The 19,765-nt window shown below is 37.7% G+C and overlaps 1 protein-coding gene across 2 annotated transcripts in view; it reads right to left on the minus strand.

Annotated features, from left to right (window-relative positions):
- Positions 1-19,765, minus strand: part of LY75 (lymphocyte antigen 75) — a 129,912-nt gene that overhangs the window by 57,878 nt on the left and 52,269 nt on the right. For both annotated transcript variants that reach the window (XM_046658363.1, XM_046658362.1), the window contains exons 22-26: positions 12,756-12,861; positions 12,365-12,525; positions 6,192-6,321; positions 4,556-4,782; positions 141-306 (exon numbers count right to left, since the gene is read on the minus strand). In XM_046658363.1, the coding sequence (XP_046514319.1) occupies positions 141-306; positions 4,556-4,782; positions 6,192-6,321; positions 12,365-12,525; positions 12,756-12,861 (790 nt within the window). The remainder of the gene's footprint in view (positions 1-140; positions 307-4,555; positions 4,783-6,191; positions 6,322-12,364; positions 12,526-12,755; positions 12,862-19,765) is intronic.

Below are 19,765 nucleotides of genomic sequence, written 5' to 3' on the forward strand. Positions count from 1 at the left end.
ACAAATTTTGTGGTAAAAAGGACATGATTATAATTCCCTTACAATTTCAAAACTAGATTTTACAAAACCACTACCCCAAAATTCCACTATTCGTGAGACTGATAGTAATTTAAGAATTAAACTATTTGAACTTAGCATACTTCCTGGATAGTAGCAGATAGCACCCGGTTGCTGATCATAGCAGTCATATGTTTTCCAGAATCCATCAGTATCTAATATTACACAGTCTTCAAGTTGCATGTTGTTTTCAGCCCAGCGACTAAATTGAAGCTGTCTCCCATCTGACCACCGAAAGTTGAGCTCATCCTGTAAAGAGCAGAAGTACATTTCAAGTGATAATACTTCATGCTATCCCTTTGGTATTATTTTGACCCTCATGGTCAATCTAATGACTTTTAATTTTATCTTATATTTAACACACACTTACGCAGCACTTACTATGTGCCAAGCACTGTTCCAAGTGCTTTACAAGTATTAACTTATTTAATCCTCACAACAACCATAGGAGATAGGTGTTATTATTATTATATCCATTTTACAGATGAGGACACTGAAGGCATGTAACGTGTGCAAAGTCATAGAATATAAACTGCAGTACTGGGGTTCTAACCCAAGCCATCAGGCCCTAGAGTCCATGGTATGAATCATTATGCTACAACGCCTCACACATATTCGGAACCATTGTTTGTTGGAAATCAGAAAGCTGGAATGGAGTGAGGATCACTGTAAGCACTGATTAAGTTAGAGGCAACATGTCGTAGTGGAAAAAACCTGGGTTTCAAAGCTAACTACATCCAGTTTTGTTTGGTTTTTTTCGGTGAGGCTGATTGGCCCTGAGCTAACATCTGTTGCCAATATTCCTCCATTTTGTATGTGGGCTGCTGTCACAGCATGGCTTGATGAGTGGTGTGTAGGTCTGTACCTGGGATCCAAACCAGCAAACCCTGGGCTGCTGAAGTGGAATGCACGAACTTAACCACTACACCACTGGGAAGGCCCTGATACCTAGTTTTGAATTCTGGCTCAGTCACTTATTAGTTTTTGATTGTGAGTTTACCTCGCCAACTTTCCATCCTCTCATCTATTAAATGGATATGACCCTTAACCTCATGGGACTGGAATCAATGGGGTAAAATACATAACTCAGCAGCTGGCTGGTACACAAGAGCTACATAAATGTTAGCTCCCTTCCTCTTAACCCCTCAGGCCTTGTGGATCTCACACCACTGTTTTCACACTTGTCTTTGGGGAGAAGTTTCCTCATTCACTATATTCTGTTGTGTGCTAGAAGTCTGTGAACATCTATCTCTACATCCTAATAAGGGCCTGACCACCCACCTGTCTTGATAGAGGCTTCACAGGCTAGGTAGAGAAGTCTAGGAGATGGGTTGCAGGGCACAGGCCTGTCTGAACTTACCCATGGTGCTGCCAGAGCACCAGGCCTTACACTTTGACCCACTGAACTAGCTTTCCTGAGGCTCAAGGCAATTTTGCATCACTGGTTTATGTGGAATATTGGGCAAAGGCCACACACAGTCTTCTTAGTGAACTACAAACAGCAGAATCATCAAGTCTCAACACCACCAACTGTTTCATTCTGAACTGTTCTCCACTAGAGTTCCAGTTGTAACCTTGTGGCCAGTTAATCCCTAAGTCACACATGGCCTCAAATGTGGCCCTTTGGCCATGTGATGTTGCCTGTACTCTCAGCGTATTACCCTTTGCCGCATTCGCAACTAACCCAGGTCCCTGGGCCTCTGGAACTTCTATTCCTGGTAGGTAAATCATCCCACACCCTCTCTCTCTTTGCTGAATACGAAATCTTATTAAGACTATAAGTATCTCTTTACTAAATTCTTGACCTTAATTGATCTTAATTAAAACCTGTCTTTTCCAAGGGAATAATTTCCTTTCAGCACCCACAAAGAAGGCTGTTTGCTTTTCCATCCTCAGATACCACAGGGCTATGAGAATGGGGTAGTAGGTATTTTTCTCTCCCTCAGTCATTTCCTCTGAGGTTTACACCCTTCTGATAGCAGCAAACTCCCAGATTCCTTGCCTCTCTCTGACATTCATGGAGGACCCGGCCCTCTTGCCTGTCCATGACGTTAACTGAGGAGATGCCCCGTGCCTTGCTCTGTCCTGGTCCTACCACTGACTTAGGGATGTCTATGTTCATGTGGATGACTCACCCAGTTCCCAACCTTCTTGACTTCTTCTACTTCTAAGTACTTTCACTTGTTATGTACTTGAGTGACCCACTGCTACCGCCATACTCTGGCCTTGCCATAACCCAGGACTGCTGCACTGCAGACCTTGTAAACACGCCTTTGTTCAGGCCAACATCATTTCCTGCATGAACTTCTACAAGACTCTAACTGGTTTCCTATCTCTAGATGGCTCACTTCCTCCCCCAGCTTCTGCCCAGTATAATTTTTCTGAAGTAAAAATCCAATATTGTTACTATCATGTTTACAATCTTTCAATACCTTCAATCACTTTCAATGTAAAGTTTCATTTATTTATACCCTGCTATGTTCCAAAGATTTAAGGTAGCTTATGAAAATGCATGATAAACAGCTATGTAGAATATGTTAAAATAAAGAGTGAAAGGAAAAAAAAATAGGTGAAGATTGAAAACAGGATAAGAAACAAGAGCAAAATCATTAAGTTGGGGGAGGGAAGTTGCAAAACAGTAAGATCTGCTTTGTCTTAAAAATAAATGTGTACAGAGAAAAATAACTTGAAGGATATTTACCAAATTATTAATCCAAATTTATCGCTAGGCAGGTGATTTTAATTTCCTTCTTTTAATTTACTATAACTTTACAAATTTCCTACATTGACAATATTGCTTTTGTTTCAAAAGGTTTAAGGTGACTGAAATTAGGAAATGTAATAACTTATTACCACCCTCCCAAGAGACACAATGATGGGTTTCACATAATACCAAACACCAAAGAGAAAGTATGTAAAAGCAATGCTATGAAAGAATAGATACTGGGAGGTTTGGGGAAGCAGTTGAAGCTGATGATGTGGCTTGACCTGAGGGTACATTTTAAAATATTGAGAGTCCTGGAGAAACTATTCTTCAAGCAATTTCTAAATGCTACTTTTTGCTTTTGGAAAAGATATGCTTTTTTTTGGCGGGGGTGGTAAGGAAGATTGACCCTGAGCTAACATCTGTTGCCAATCTTCCTTCCTTTTTTTTTCTCCCCAAAGTCCCAGTACGTAGTTGTATATCCTAGTTGTAGGTCATTCTAGTTCTTCTATGTGGGATGCCGCCACAGCATGGCCTGATGAGCTGTGCATAGGTACGTGGCCAGGATCCAAACTGGTGAACCCCAAGCTGCTGAAGCGGAGCATGTGAACTTAATCACTTGGCCGTGGGGCCGGCCCCCTACATACTACTTTCAGTTGAGCTTCTGGCAAATGCTGGTAGTAATGAATCCAAAGTTTGTCAAAGATAATGTTTACCTCTAAGTCTATTTTAAGTTTTTTCCTCCTGGGTTTGTGCTAGAACTAAACAGTCTTTAATCACATTTTCTCCAGGCAGCCCTCAAACCATCTTGATATATTGAGGGTTATCCTAAGGTATACGTAACTTAGATTTGCTTCATAACGCAATGGACTCTTCTCTTCCACTCTGCCAATTGCTCTCTCTCTGAGAGTGGATTAGGAATACTGGTCTAGGTGACGTTTATCTAACCAGGGCTTCAGCAGTCATGCCTTGCACAGATGCAGGGAGCAAAGTTCCCATCACAATCTTTGTAAACGGCACCCCCTATGTGGTGCATGATGTGTGCAACCTTATACACCAGCCCGCTGTCTTACCCTCCAATACCTCTCAGTGGGCAGAGTATCAACTTATTATATAGAAGGCCTAGAAAAGAGATAAAAATGCTGAGAGGAATACCACAGCTTTATTAAAAACATTCCCTATTAATTATAGCCAAAAGGTTCAGTAGCATAAATATTCCTGTTTGTGCTACATGTACGTAGTTTAGTGCTGGGATTAACAGGAGACTAGCATTCTTTGCTGGGCTGCGAAATGACTAAGAAGTACCCAAGACATCTATCCAGGATCAGCGCTTAAGAAGTGGTGAAACATGATTCAAATCCCTTTTTAGACTGGCTGAATTTCACTCTGCTGATTCTGAAAGGGATAAGAAAGACTCTTCAACACCACCCACAGTGCTTCCACACACCCAGCCTCTTCTGATTTTTTAATTCTTCCCTTCCTCTCTTCTTTTCACTGGCTAAGGAGACATGGCAGCTCCTGATTCCAGCACAGTCTTTGATTGGAATAAATAAAAAGAAGTGCTCAGCTTCAAATGTCCACTAGAGCTTTTTCTTAATCTAAACAATAAAGCACCAGATCTTTCAATAGTGGAAAGATGACTGCCACTAAAAATTACATATTTCACGAAATTCATTCACTAGAGTAAGATTTTACGATCTCTGGTTTCTTTTAGTCTGATATGAGAGAGGCGGTGAGAAATAAAAAATGTCACATTCCATCACCCAATCCTGGCAGTTGGGACGGAAAACTTACGTCTTGACTGGAGAGTCCAATCCATAAAGAAGAGTTATGACGGACCGCTTGCACAGTTAGGAACGCCTGCTGGTAAGGGTCTGTGATGCTCACCAGGCGCATGTTATCTTTCTGACACTCCCTTAGAGCATCGGACCAGGTCATAGTCTTCAGGATTATTTTGTACAGATTATCTAGATATTTCACAGTTTCTGAAGTATTCTGTATGGTCTGTCTGTCTTCAATTTCTGTGTGTAAAAGAAAAAAAGCCCACAAAAACCACTGACTCTGCAAGTCACGGGACATTTTTTCAAACTTCTCCCCATAATATTGTATTTTAGATATTACTTATCTATTCATTTATTTCAGATTTGGCGTGGGAGAACTACGTATGTCTTGCTAACACCTTAGGTAATATGTGTGAGCCACAACATTTGTTTTCTAAAATTAGAACAAAATTCTGTTTTAGCGGATATGTTTCAGGAAGGAGAAAAGCTATAAAAAAAAGGAAGTTGCCATAGGATTACTATTTCAGATTGGTGTCAAATACCTCATTTGTTTGAACTGTTTCAACACAAGAAGGTGTTATGTATTCTCCTACAAAATTTTCATCTGGGAGAGCTCCCATGAAAAAATGTACAAAACCACCCAAAAGAGGATATATTTGAATTATTGCTCTATAGGACTTCTCTGAATAAGGCAGTTACTAAAAAGTATGAGACAAATGAGTAAAGATTAATTTAGCAAAAACAAGTTCAGAAGTACATGGATTATCACTTGAGGTTCCTCATTACACGACAAAGTTATTTTTTCAACAAAAAATCATTTGTTAGAAACTTACTGTGATCAATGAAAACAATTTAATACCTTTTTTTGTTTTTGTTTTTGCTGAGGAAGGTTCACCCTGAGCTAACATCCGTTGCCAATCTTCCTCTTTTTTTTGCTTGAAGAAAACTGGCCCTGAGCTAGCATCTAGCCAATCTTCCTCTATTTTGTATATGGGATGCTGCCATAGCATGGCTGTCAAGTGGTGTAGGTCCACACCTGGGATCTGAACCTGCGAACCTGGGCTGCTGAAGTGGAGTGGGCTGAACTTAACCACCATGCCACAGGGCCAGCCCCAATTTAATACCCTTTAAAAATATCTTTTTGGAAAGTTGATGATTCCTCTTTTTAAGTACACACTTTATTTTTATTTGGATTACAGGAAGGCATAGACAGTAATCCTTTACTAAAGCTTCATGTTCTTTTTTTTCAGTTCTAAATTTAACTGTGAACGTTTACACCAGGCTCAATTAAAAACATTAAGTTTTCTCTCCTCCTTTTCCCATGGCAGAAAGTAAAACCTGAAAAATGTCAGAGTGGAAAGGAAAAGAAAATTCAACCGTAACTTACTACCTTAGACAACTCCGATTAAGAAATCCCATCTGATAGTAACTTCGATATTTACTTAAGTATGGCAATGAAATTTGAAAAAAATCACATTCCACTTGACATAATGTGATTTACTGAGCCAATATGGATTTAGCCACACTGAAATTTCAAGGAAGCAATATGATTATAAATTAACATTAATTCGCTTCTAAGATTTTTGTGAAAAAGTATTGTACACATCAACAGCGCAAAGTAGCATAGTTATCTAGATAATAATCCATACCTGAATATTTCTGACAGAGAGCCAGAGTGTGGCGTTCACTGCAGGAAGTAAAATTCCACGTCCCAGTATAAGGAGACTTTTGGAGATTGAGCATGAGAGCACAGTAGTAGGGGAAATCTTCTTCAAAAATCTAAAGAGAAAGGCAAATATGTACAAGCAATCGGGAAAGGAAAAGTCTGAAGATCCTAGCAAGAGAACTTTATATTCCAAATTGGATTTTCCCCCTGTAAGAAACTTCCATTAAGGAGCTGACCATGAAATCATTAAGAAAACCCTCATAAACTTTCAAAGCATGGAAAAAGGGCAATTAACTATAGAAATTATAAAACAAAATAGTCACCATATTGATAATATATCTTCAAAACAGATAAAGAAAAACTGTTAGAAATAAGATGAAAACACAATTATAGCAATATTTAATACACTGCTATCATTCTTGACATTTAGGTTGATTATTAATTCAACTTATTAGATGTTCATAAACTTTTTATAATGACAAACTGTGTACCACCCAACAGAGAACTCACCTTAAAGCTTTGATCCTATACTAGTCACTATAAAAACTTCCATAAATAAAAGTATCTATCTAGATTTCATTCTCTGACCACAAATCAATAATACTAGACATGAAAATTTATCAAAGTATATTGTCCCTATACTTTTCTGTATGTTTGAAACAAAGCACACTTAGAAAAATAAGAAAAGTAAGCTTATCCTAGGAGCTACAAATTAAAACACACACACATTCATTACTCAATAAACATTAAAGTAAAAACAAAATAAAATAATTACAGGACAGAATAATAAGAGAACTATTATAAGGGATATGAGTAAAACTTTATGTGGAGGCAAATGTGTATTATTAAATGTATTCTGTTTTTTAAAGAAAGATGAACTAAGAATTCAATGTAGGAGATGAGAAAATCAGTAAAAATATAACTCCAAGAAGAACAGGATAGAAAAATATAGTAGTATTTGTAGATATGTCTCAAGCAATAGGAGTAGAGGTTGGAGAAGAGGGAGGAGAAAACGAATAACATAGAGCAGTGTTTGTAAAAATCTAAATAAGAAAAAGGTAAAAACGATTGAAATAAGATAGGGAGATTTAAGAAGATAATAGCATACACAAATTTATTCTAATACATTTGAAAATCTAAATGAAACAGACAACTTTCTTGCAAAATACAAATTAACATAACTGTTATAAGGAGAAGTGGAAACACCAAAATGTACCAGTAACTTTACAGAAAATTGAAATTAATAATGTCTCATTTTTAAAACTATATGTCAGGGACTGTGCTAAAAGCTTTAAATGAATTATCTTATGTAATCCCCACATTGTATTGCAGGTACAAAAGCATCAGAAATTACAGACGAAAAATTGAGGCTTAAGCAAAGTTAAGTGAACTTCCAAAGGCACACTGAATGGCTGAATGGAATTCAAACCCAGACAGCCTGACCCTAGAGTTTAGGCCCTCAGCTATGCACCAAATCCCTGTATTATTAAAAAATCATCTCTGAAAAGGGTTCTAACATCACATGGTTTGCAGGTAGTTCCTTCAAACTCCCTGTCTTTAGGGAAAGATGATTCCCCAGGCTGAGTCATAATTTCACAACACAAAGGCAGAAAGTTACCCAGTTCATCTTATGAAGCTGACATGATCAGAAAAAAAACCTGACAATATGGCATAAAAATTTAACTCTCAAGAACAGAGATGAAAACATTCCCAAACAAAATTCTAACAATCTAACTCAGTAGAACAGTAAAATAATAATCTACTCTGAGCAGCTAGATTTTATGACAAGAAGATAAAGACGGTTTAATATACCAGTTATTAATGTATGATACCATATATCAATAGGCCTAACGGGAAAAACTATACGACAATTTCAATACACGCTGGAAACAAGTTTTAGGAAATCCAGTACTTATTCCTGAATAAAAATTCTAAATAAGCTAGTTATAGAATGATATATCTTAAAGAGTCAACATCATATATAACAATGAAAGGCTGGAGACAGTCCCATTAAAGTCCAGATCAAGTCTAGAATGGTGTTGATTACTCCTGGTATTGACTACGGTCCTGGAAGTCCCACCATATGTAATAAAGCATGAACTGGTATTTGCAAAATATGACTATCTCATTAGGAAACCCAAGAAAATTTAGTGAAAAACTTTGAGAAGAAATAAGAGCTTTTAGTAAGATAGATGCCTATGAAATAAATATATAAAAATCCCCAATCACTTTCCTACATATCAGTAAAAAAAATCAAGGGGCTGGCCTGGTGGTGCAGTGGTTAAGTTCCTGAGCTCTGCTTTGGTGGCCCAGGGTTCACTGGTTTGGATTCCAGGCACAGGTCTAGCAGCGATCATCAAGCCATGCTGTGGCAGCATACCACATAAAATAGAAGAAGACTGGCACAGATGTTAGCTTAGGGCCAACCTTCCTCAAGCAAAAAGAGGAAGATTGGCAGCAGATGTTAGCTCAGGGCCAGTCTTCCTCACCAAGAAAAAAAAGAAAGAAAAGAAAAGGAAAATCAAGAAAAAGCTGCCATTCTCAATGACGACAAGAAAGAAAACTCCTATAAAAACTTCACTGAGGGCTCTAAGGGAAGACTTGAATACATGGAGAGATGTATTATATATCATATTCCTGAATTGGAAAATTAATAAAAAGATGCCAGTTCTCCCTAGATTGTTGTCAAATTCTCATCAGAAGTTTTTTATTTAATTGTTTTAGCTGGAAATTGACTAAATAATTCTAGTGTGTCTGGAAGCATGGACAAGAATAGCTAAAAGTAGTTTTTGAAAGGCATATAATAAAGGATAACTAATCTTATTATATTTTTTAAAACATGGCAAAGTTATAATATTTACATCAGTCTAATAGCTATATAAGACTATACCTCATACACACACACACACTTCATATATGATGAAGGAGGCATCCTATATTGCTTTTAACAAATGAAAGTGCATATGAAATAAATGATGGTAGACAATTGGCTAGGATTAGGGAAAAGGATTCAGTATTTATTGATAACATACACCTATACCATAGATGTATCATGCTGTCAGAAAAAAAAAAGGCAACCTATAAAACAAAACGAAGAAAATATAGGCATACATTTAACTAACATTTACATGGTAGACTTTCTAACCTAAAAGCAATGGAGGAAAAAAAGGAAATAAACACATTTGAACACACAACAAAAAAAATCAAAACTTATTTCTGTAATTGTTTTAGTATTCAGACCTAAAGAAAAAACCTACAGAAATATTTGTAAGAAACACAGGCCAGCATATTAATATTTATATAACCATAAAATCAATAAGAAATACATTAAGGCTTTGATAAATTGGAAAAGAATAACAACATTCACACTTGATGAAATTCATATTATTATTGAATTTACAGAAATTTGTTTTCACTAGAAATCAGAGAACTATAAATGAAAATATGATATCATTTAAACTACCAAATTAGCAAGAATCTTAAAAAGATAATGTACTTCAGAAGCAATGTAGTAGAGAAGCTAAGAATGGTGCCTCTGCAGCCTCTTGGACCTGGATTTAAATGTCTACTCTGCACACATAGGCTGTGTGACTGCTGGCAAGTTATACGACTGTCTATGTCTCCACATTTTTAAGATAGGGGAGGAGTAACAGACTTTTTTACATCTTTTGTGCAGATTAAATGAAATAATGCATGTGATGCATTGGTAGACTGATCGACACATACTAGTTGCTCAACAAATGTTAGAAATTATTAATATACTAGTCTGGACAGAAGGGCAATCACAATAAATTGCTGACAAAAATACAAACTCATAAACCTTTCTGGAAAGTAATTTGGCGACCAGAGCTTTGTAACTACTTATATCTTTTGATCTGGCTATATGACTTCCAAAATCTATCTTAAGGAGGTTACTTGAAGTATAAGCAAAGATTAAAGCACTGTTTAGGATTACACAAAACTGGAAGCAACCTAAATATGAAGCATTGTTTAGGTAAATGATGGGGTATCTATTAAGAAATATTGTGCAACCATTACAATGCTTATCAACTTCATCTTTTAATGGCATAAGAAACTACTTATAAAACTAAGAAAAGTAGAATACAACAGTGTACATATACTATGATCTTATCTATGTCAAGAAGACGCTGTATAGAAAAGCCCTACAAGAAAAAAACGCTGAAATACTCATTGTGCTTTCCTAGATCAGGGTTCAAATATGGTTTGAGACTCATTTAGTAGGTCATGAAATCAATTAAGTGGATCTTGACTCACATTTGTGATAATGAAATGGATAGGACAGGATAGGACACAGAAACTAGACTAGACTAGAGTGGAACAGAATAGAAAGAACTATCAGTGTGCTTGAGCTCTAAGGGTAAGTACTCTTTCCTGAAACTTTTGTTTCAATTCAATATTCTATTTATATCTATGTGCTTGGTGGTGATTTAAATGTATTTCTTACTATGGGTTATGGTTAAAAGTTTAAAAACTACCAGCCTAAGTGTAAGCAGGATAAGAGTCGATATTTTTCTTTACTGTATTTACTTTTCTATAACTTTCAAGTTTTCTATAATATCCAAACATTATTTTGATAGCTACTTTGTTTGCTGTTAGTGCCATGGAGTCGACTCAGACCCCTAGCGACCCTGTGTATAGCAGAGTGTAACCCTGCTCTATCTCCTTATGCCATCCTTTCATCTTCCAGTGCTCTATCAGACAATGCTCTGCTGCTATCCACAAGGTTTTCACAGCCAATTTTTTCAGAAGTGGTTGGCCAGGTCCTTCTTCCTAGTCTGTCTTAGTCTGGAAGCTCTGCTGTCTGTCTACTATGGTCCACCATGGGTGACCCTGCTTTTACGTGAAATACCAGCGGCATAGCTTTCAGCATTACAACAACATGTAGCTGCCACAGTACCACAACTGACAGATGGGCGGTGTGGTTCCTGGACCAGGAAATGAACCCGGGCTGCAGCAGTGAGAGTGCCAAATGTTAACCACTAGACCACTAGGGCTGGCCATTTACTTTGTACATAGCTACACGTGATTCAGAGTTCCCTTTGCCACCAATGTCAACCTTGAACAAAGTTACATTGCATCAGGAACATCAGCTGATTGCTGTCTAGGACATATTTTTGGAATTTGGCATAAAAGTTAATTGCTTAATCTCTGCCCTTTGTGAAAAACGTGGTTTGTATCTGGCAAATAGGGAGGACAGAAGGAATGGGCAGCAGTATCCTGGGATAGATAGTTATTGCTAATATGGTGCCTTCTTCCCTTCTATAGCTTCTTTACATTTAGCTCTTGGGGAAAAATGATCACTAATCACCAATTTTGTACTCTTTTTCTCAGGAGACTGAGGTTGACAGCCCCAAATCCCAAAATGTTAAGTAAAGCATTTCTATTTGCCTCTATTTCCAACTCACTACTTGATGGTTTTACATGGTTGTGAAATAAGTGCTACGGAATCTGATGCTAGTATGAAAACTAGGGCATCCACCTGTGGCTGTGGAGCTCCCGTTCTAACTGTTCTTCTTCCTGTGACAGCTTTATTGAGGTATAATTTATATACAGTAGAACTCACCCAGTTAAAGCATTCATTCCATAGTTTTTAGTATATTCATGGAGTTGTGCAACCATCACTCCCCATCAATATTAGGACATTTTCACTACTCAAAAAGAAAACCCCATGTCATTTAGCCATCACCTCCAATCCTTCCATCCTCCTTAGTCTTTGGCAACAACTAATCGACTTTCTATCTCTATAGATTTGCCTGTTCTGGATGTTTCATATAAATGGACTCATAAAATAGGCCCCTGGTTTTTTTTTTTGTTTGTGAGGAAGATTGGCCCTGAGCTAACACCTGTTGCCAATCTTCTTATTTTTTCTTGAGGAAGATTGGCCCTGAGCTAACATCTGTGCCCATCTTCCTCTATTTTGTAAGTGGGTCGCTGGCACAGCATGGCTTGATAAGTGGTGTAGGTTCGTGCCCAGGATCTGAACCCATAAACCCAGGCTGCCAAAGTGGAGCACACTGAACTTAACTACTCCACCACTGGGCCAGCCCTAATAGGCCCTTGTTCTTAATCAAATAATTTATGAAAGACTCAGTTATTTCACAGAGCTACATAGATTACTGATTTAAAAAAACTTACATCTTTTGGTATTCTCAGCCTCCGACCAACCAATAATGGGTGAAAGTTACCATATGTCAGCTCTCTGTCATCTGTCCATTTGCTCATCCTTTCATAGGCAGTCCAGCGCAAACCAATCCATAAAGTAGCTTCCATACCCGGAAGCAAGGATGTAATAAAATCTGTTGGAAAGACATTTTTTTAGAAAGTATTTGACTTATTCAAATTAAAGATATACTAAAAATGTCAATGAATATCTCTTGCTTATTTAACTATCAGAATATAGTCTTTTACCTACTCTGTAAAAAAGTAGTTTAATAAGATTATTTTTATATGTTAATTCCCCACGGCCTCCCAAAACTAACTTGGCCCCAAATCAGAATAAAACATGTTTCCAAAACAGTTCTGCTACCTTGTTCTCTCTGGCTCAACACTGAAGGAAGGGTGCCACCATAGGAGTGACAGACGTCATTTGCTTGAGTAAATGTGAGAGACTTGCCTTCGAGCTTTAGAAAACACTGCAAATAAAGAACATATGTGAAGCATAAGATTCCAGACATGGGAAAGCTCACATAAGAAGTAAATGCCTCATCTTTTAGAGGGCTGCTAATTTTTGGTCTGTGAGACATGGAAACCTACAAAGGAGTATCATAAGAACGCAGATCTACACTCTCAATTTAAACAATTGAAGAGTGGTCTTCAAATAATTTTTTTTTAAGTCTCTCATTTGTTGAGTGCTTCCTATGTGCTAAATAGTTCACATAGTATTATCTCATTTAATTCTCACAACAAATGGGGAAACTGAGGCACAGACAAGTTAAGTAACTTTACCCATAAGTGAAATAGCCATACAATGGTATAGCCAGCATTTATACTCTGTTCCATCTGATTTCAAAGTCTGTACTTTTAATCATCACCTCCTCATATTAAAAAACACAGTTTTAGAGTGATGTCAGCATCATGGCAGAGTGAGCTCTCCCAGTGAACTCCTCTCTCCACAATATAATGAAAAAGACATTCATATTCCAACAGAGGACATCCTTGCAATACAAAAGACGTCTGAGAGACCCATGCAACCATATGTCGGAAGGCGGAGGTGCTGGAGTTACCTGTGGAGAAGGTGGAACAGGGTAAGAGAAAGCATTACTCCCTCCCCAAAAGACTGCAATTTGGGGATTGTGCATGGCCTCCGGGAGGGAGGGAAGGGGGAGAGGGCACCCATTCACGGGACATCAAAGATCCCCAAGGTTCCTCCCAGCCTTGAGGAAAGCTCCCATCAGGGTGAAACCTATTGCAGGGGGTGACTTCATCAAGTCTACACCCCAGGAGAGCAGACAGCAAGGGCAAAGAGAGAAAACCCTGAGAACACGCAGAAGAAAGCGCTCCTCCCTCCCACCCGCCCAGTGCTGGCTCCAGCACCAGGGATCCTGGCAGAACACAGTGGGCTCAGAATATGCGGCTCTTGATCCCCACCCAGTGGTAACTGCAGCCAAATAATACCACAATGCAAAAGAATAAAGCCACGCCCTCCAGCAGTATCAAAAATTATATTAAATCTCCAGACCAAAAGAAAAAGACAAGGACTCAGAAATCAATCCTGGGGCCAGCTCCGTGGCCGAGTGGTTAAGTTTGTGTGCTCTGCCGCGGCAGCCCAGGGTTCGGATCCTGGGCATGGACATGGCACCGCTCATCAGGCCATGTTGAGGCGGCGTCCCACATCCTACAACTAGAAGAACCGGCAACTAAGATATACAACTGTGTACGGGAGGGTTTGGGGAGATAAAGCAGGAAAAAAAGAAGAAGAAAGAAAAAAAGATTGGCAACAGTTGCTAGCCCAGGTGCCAATCCTTAAAAAAAAAATTAATTAAAAATAGATAAATAAATAAAAAATAATTTAAAAAAAAGAAATCAATCCTGAAGACAAAGAAATACGTAATCTAAATGACAATTCAAAACAGCTATCATCAAAAAACTCAATGAGTTAAAAAAGAATGTAGAGAAACAATTCAACAAGTTCAGGAGCTACTTCACAAAAGAGATTGAAACTATAAAGAAGAACCAATCAGAAATATTGGAGACGAAAGACACAACAGATGAAATAAAACAAAATATGGATTCCCTGAATGCTTGAGTGGATATCATCAAGGAGTGAACAGTATAATTGAAGATAGACAGATTGAATTGCTCCAGATAGAAGAGGAGAGAGAACTGAGACTAAAAAGAAATGAAGAAAGTCTCAAAGAAATATCTGACTCAGTTAGGAAATGCAACATAAGAATTATAGGTATTCAAGAGGGAGAAGAGAAAGAGAATGGGGCAGAAAGTCTGTTCAAAGAAATAATAGCAGAGAACTTTCCAAACCAGGGGAAGAAGATGGAAATCCACATGAAAGATGCTATCAGATCTCCTAAATATGTCAATGTGAAAAGACTGATTGCAAGGCATATAGTAGTGAAACTGGCAAAAGTGAATGATAAAGAAAAAATACTAAGGGCAGCAAGGCAGAAGAAAATAACCTACAAAGGAACCCCCATCAGGCTTTCAGAGGATTTCTCTGCAGAAGCCTTACAGGCTAGGAGAGACAGAAATGACATATTCAAGTCTTTGAAGGACAAAAAATTTCAGCCAAGAACACTCTACCTAGCGAAAATATCCCTCAGATATGATGGAGAAATATAAACTTTCCCAGATAGACAAAAGCTAAGGGAGTTCATACCCACAAGACCCTCCCTACCCTCCTGCCCCATGAAATCCTAAAGAAGGCCCTCATACCTGAAATAAAAAAGGGAGAAAGGGGTTTCAAAGCCTGGAGTAAAGAGATGAAAATCAGAAAATTGTAGAATTTTCCAATAAAAAGGCACAGAGTGGCAAGATGGATTAAAGAGCAAGACCCAACAATATGCTGCCTCCAGGAAGCACATCTTAGCTCCAATGACAAACACAGGCCCAGACTGAAGGGATGGAAGATGATACTCCAAGCTAATGGCAAATAAAAGAAAGCAGGTGTTGCAATACTTATATCAGACAAAGTAGACTTCATGATAAGGCATGTAAAGAGAGACAAAGAGGGACAGTATATAATGATCAAAGGGACACTCCACCAAGAAGACATAACACTTATAAATATCTATGCACCCAACACTGGAGCACCAAAGTTCATAAAGCAACTATTAACAAACCTAAAAGGAGATATTAATAATAACACAATAATAGTAGGGGACCTCAACACTCTAGTCATATCAATGGATAGATCATCTGGACAGAAAGTCAACAAGGACACAGTGGAATTAAATGAAAAGCTAGACTAGTTGGATTTAATCTATACATATAGAACACTCCATCCAAAAACAGCAGAATACACCTTCCATGTGGAATTCCATCCAGAATTCTTCTCAAGTGCGCATGTAACATACTCAAGGATAGGCTGTATGTTGGGAAACAAGGCAAGCCTCAATAAGTTTAAGAAGATTGAAATAATAACAAACATCTTTTCTGAACACAACGCTATGAAGCTAGAAATTAGTTACAAGAAAAAAGCTGAGAAACGGACAAAGATGGGGAGACTAAACAACATGCTATTGAACAACCAATGTATCATTGAAGAAACTGAAGGAGAAATCAAAAAATATCTGGAGATGAATGAAAATGAAAACACACCATACCAACTCATATAGGATGTAGCACAAGTGGTACTAAGAGGGAAATTCATCACAATACAGGCTCACCTTAACAAACAAGAAAAATCCCAAATAAGCAATCCCAAACTACACCTAACTGAATTAGAAAAAGAAGAACAAACAAAGCCCAAAGTCAGCAGAGGGAGAGAAATAATAAAAAATCAGAGCAGAAATAAACACTATTGAAACAAAAAAGGCAGTAGAAAGGATCAATGAAACAAAGAGCTGGTTCTTTGAGAAGATAAACAAAATTGACAAATCCCTAGCCAGACTTACAAAGAAGAGAGAAAGCTCAGATAAATAAAATTAGAAATGAAAGAGAAGACATTACAACAGATACCACAGAAACACAAAGGATTATAAGAGAATACTATGAAAAGCTATATGCCAACAAACTGGACAATCCAGAAGAAATGGATAAATTCTTAGCCTCTTACAACCTCCCAAAGCTGAATCAAGAAGAAATGGATAATCTGAATAGACCAATCACAAGTAAAGAGATTAAAACAATAAAAATCAAAGGCATTCCAAAAAATAAAAGCCCAGGACCAGACGGCTTCCCTGGAGAAGTCCACCAAACATTCAAAGAGGATTTAATACCTATCCTCGAGCTATTCCAAAAAATTAGGGAAGATGGGATGCTTCCTAACACATTCTATGAAGCCAACATTTTCTGCTCTGATACCAAAGCCTGACAAGGACAACATGAAAAAGGAAAACTACAGGTCTATACTGCTGATGAATATAGATGCAAAAATCCTCAACAAAATATTGGCAACCCAAATACAGCAATACATCAAAAAGATCATACATCATGATCAAGTGGAATTTATAGCAGGGACTCAGGGATGGTTTGACATCCATAAATCAATCAATGTGATACACCACATTAACAAAATGAGGAATAAAAACCACAAGATCATCTCAATAGATGCAGAGAAAGCATTTGACAAGATCCAACAGCCATTTATGATACAAACTCTTAACAAAATGGGGATAGAAGGAAATTACCTCAACATAATAAAGGCTGTATATGACGAACCCACAGCCAACATTATACTCAATGGGGAAAAACTGAAAGCCATCTCTCTCCGAACAGGAACAAGACACAGGTGCCCACTATCACCACTCTTATTCAACATAGTACTGGAGATTTTGGCCAGAGCAATTAGGCAGGAAAAAGAAATAAAAGAAATCCAAAGAGGAAATGAAGAAATTAAACTCTCACTGTTTGCAGATGATGTGATCTTATATATTGACAACCCTAAAGAATCCATTGGAAAATTATTAGAAATAATCAACAACTAGAGTAAAGTTTTAGGGTACAAAATCAACTTACAGAAATCAGTTGCATTTCTATACTCCAATAATGAACTCATAGAAAGAGAACTCAAGAATACAATTCCATTTACAATTGCAACAAAAAGAATAAAATATCTAGGAATAAATTTAACCAAGGAGGTGAAGGACTTAGACAATGAAAACTATAAGACATTATAGAAAGGAATAGATGATGACATAAAGAGATGGAAAGAGATTCCATGCACATGGATCAGAAGAATAAACATAGTTAAAATGTCCATACTACCCAAAGCAATCTACAGATTCAATGCAATCCCAATCAGAATCCCAATGACCTTCTTCACGGAAATAGAACAAAGAATCCTAAAATTCATATGGGACAACCAAAGACTCCAAATTGCTAAAGCAATCCTGAGAAAAAAAAAGAACAAAGCTGGAGGCATCAAAATCTCTGACTTCAAAATGTACTACAAAGCCATAGTAATCAAAACAGCATGGTACTGGTACAAAAACAGGCACACAGATCAAGAACAGTGGAATAGAACTGAAAGCCCAAAAATAAAACCACACATCTACAGACAGCTAATCTTCGACAAAGGTGCCAAGAACATGCAATGGAGAAAAGATAGTCTCTTCAATAAATGGTGTTGGGAAAACTGGACAGCCACATGCAAAAGAATGAAAGTGGACTATTATCTCACACCATATCCAAAAATAAACTCAAAATGGATCAAAGACTTGAAGATAAGTCCTGAAACCATAAAACTTCTGGAAGATAATATAGGTAGTACACTCTGTGACTCTGAACTTAAAGGATCTTTTCAAATACCATGTCTTCTCAGATAAGGGAAACAAAAGAAAAAATAAACAAGTGGGACTCCATCAGACTAAAGAGCTTCTGCATGGCAAAAGGAACTAGGATCAAAACAAAAAGACGACCCACCAATTGGGAGAAAATATTTGCAAATCATATATCTTTCAAGGGGTTAATCCCCATAATATATAAGGAACTCACACAACTGAACAACAAAACAACAAACAGCCAGATCAAAAAACGGGCAGAGGACATGAACAGACATTTTTCCAAAGAATATATACAGGTGGCCAATGAAAACATGTTCAACACCACTAACCATCAGGGAAATGCAAATCAAAACTACACTAAGATACCACCTTACGCCTGTTAAAACGGCTATAACCACTAAGACTAAAAGTAACAAATATTGGAGAGCTTGTAGAGAAGGGGGAACCCTCATAAACCGCTGGTGGGAATGCGAACTGGTGCAGCCATTATGGAAAACAGTATGGAGATTCCTCAGAAAACTAAAAATAGAAATACCATATGACCCAGCTATCTTACTACTGGGTATCTACCCAAACAACTTGAAGTCAACAATCCAAAGTAACATATGCACCCCTATGTTCGTTGCAGCACTATTCTCAATAGCCAAGATGCAGAAACAATCCAAGTGCCCATTGACCGACAACTGGATAAAGAAGATGTGGTATATATATAGAATAGAATACTACTCAGCCGTAAAAAAAGACAAAACCATCCCATTTGCAACAACATGGATGGACCTGGAGGGTGTGATGTTAAGCGAAATAAACCAGACTGAGAAAGACAAACACCAGATGATTTTACCCATATGTGGAAGAAAAACAAGCACATGGACAAAGAGATCAGTTCGGTGGTTACCAGGGGAAGGGGGGTGGGGAGTGGGCACAGGGGGTGAAGAGGAGCACTTTCATGGGAACGGACAAGAAATAAGGTACAGCTGAAACTTCACAATGATGTAAACTATTACGAACTCAATAAAAAAATAAATTTTTTTTAAAAACCACATTTTTAAAGAAATTATCTCCTTGTCTTTCGGCAGAATATTTTAATTCAAATTTACATCAACCATGTAAATTACTTTGGTCCCAGTACTTTGGGGAACAAAAAAGATTGTCCTAATTTTAAAAAGTCAAAATATACTCCTAATATTATAACTTTACTGCAGATTGCTTTCAGCTGTCAGACACATCTCTTCCTTTTTCTTTTTGATATTATGACCATGTTAGTGTCGAGTGGTATGTCCCAAAGTGTGTTTCTTGAAACATTCTATAAAATGTTTTTTTCAGCCTACTTACAGACTTGAATGGCCAATGATATATGCCTTTGGATGGCTTCTAGAAAAGACTCTAGAGAGAACACTCTGAATTTGACCTTGGCAGCCTTATGTTAAAAATGGTGGAAGAGATGGGTGGCCTGGTGGCATAGTGGTTGAGTTCATGCACTCTGCTTCAGCGGCCAAGAGTTTGCAGGTTAGGATCCCCACGCAGGGACCTACACACCGCTCATCAAGCCATGCTGTGGCAACGTCCCATATACTTTAAAATAGAGGAAGACTGGCACAGATGTTAGCTCAGGGACAATCATCCTCACTAAAAAAAAAAA

The sequence above is a fragment of the Equus quagga genome, chromosome 4 (genome assembly GCF_021613505.1).
Source record: "Equus quagga isolate Etosha38 chromosome 4, UCLA_HA_Equagga_1.0, whole genome shotgun sequence".
NCBI classification, from domain to species: Eukaryota; Metazoa; Chordata; class Mammalia; order Perissodactyla; family Equidae; genus Equus; species Equus quagga.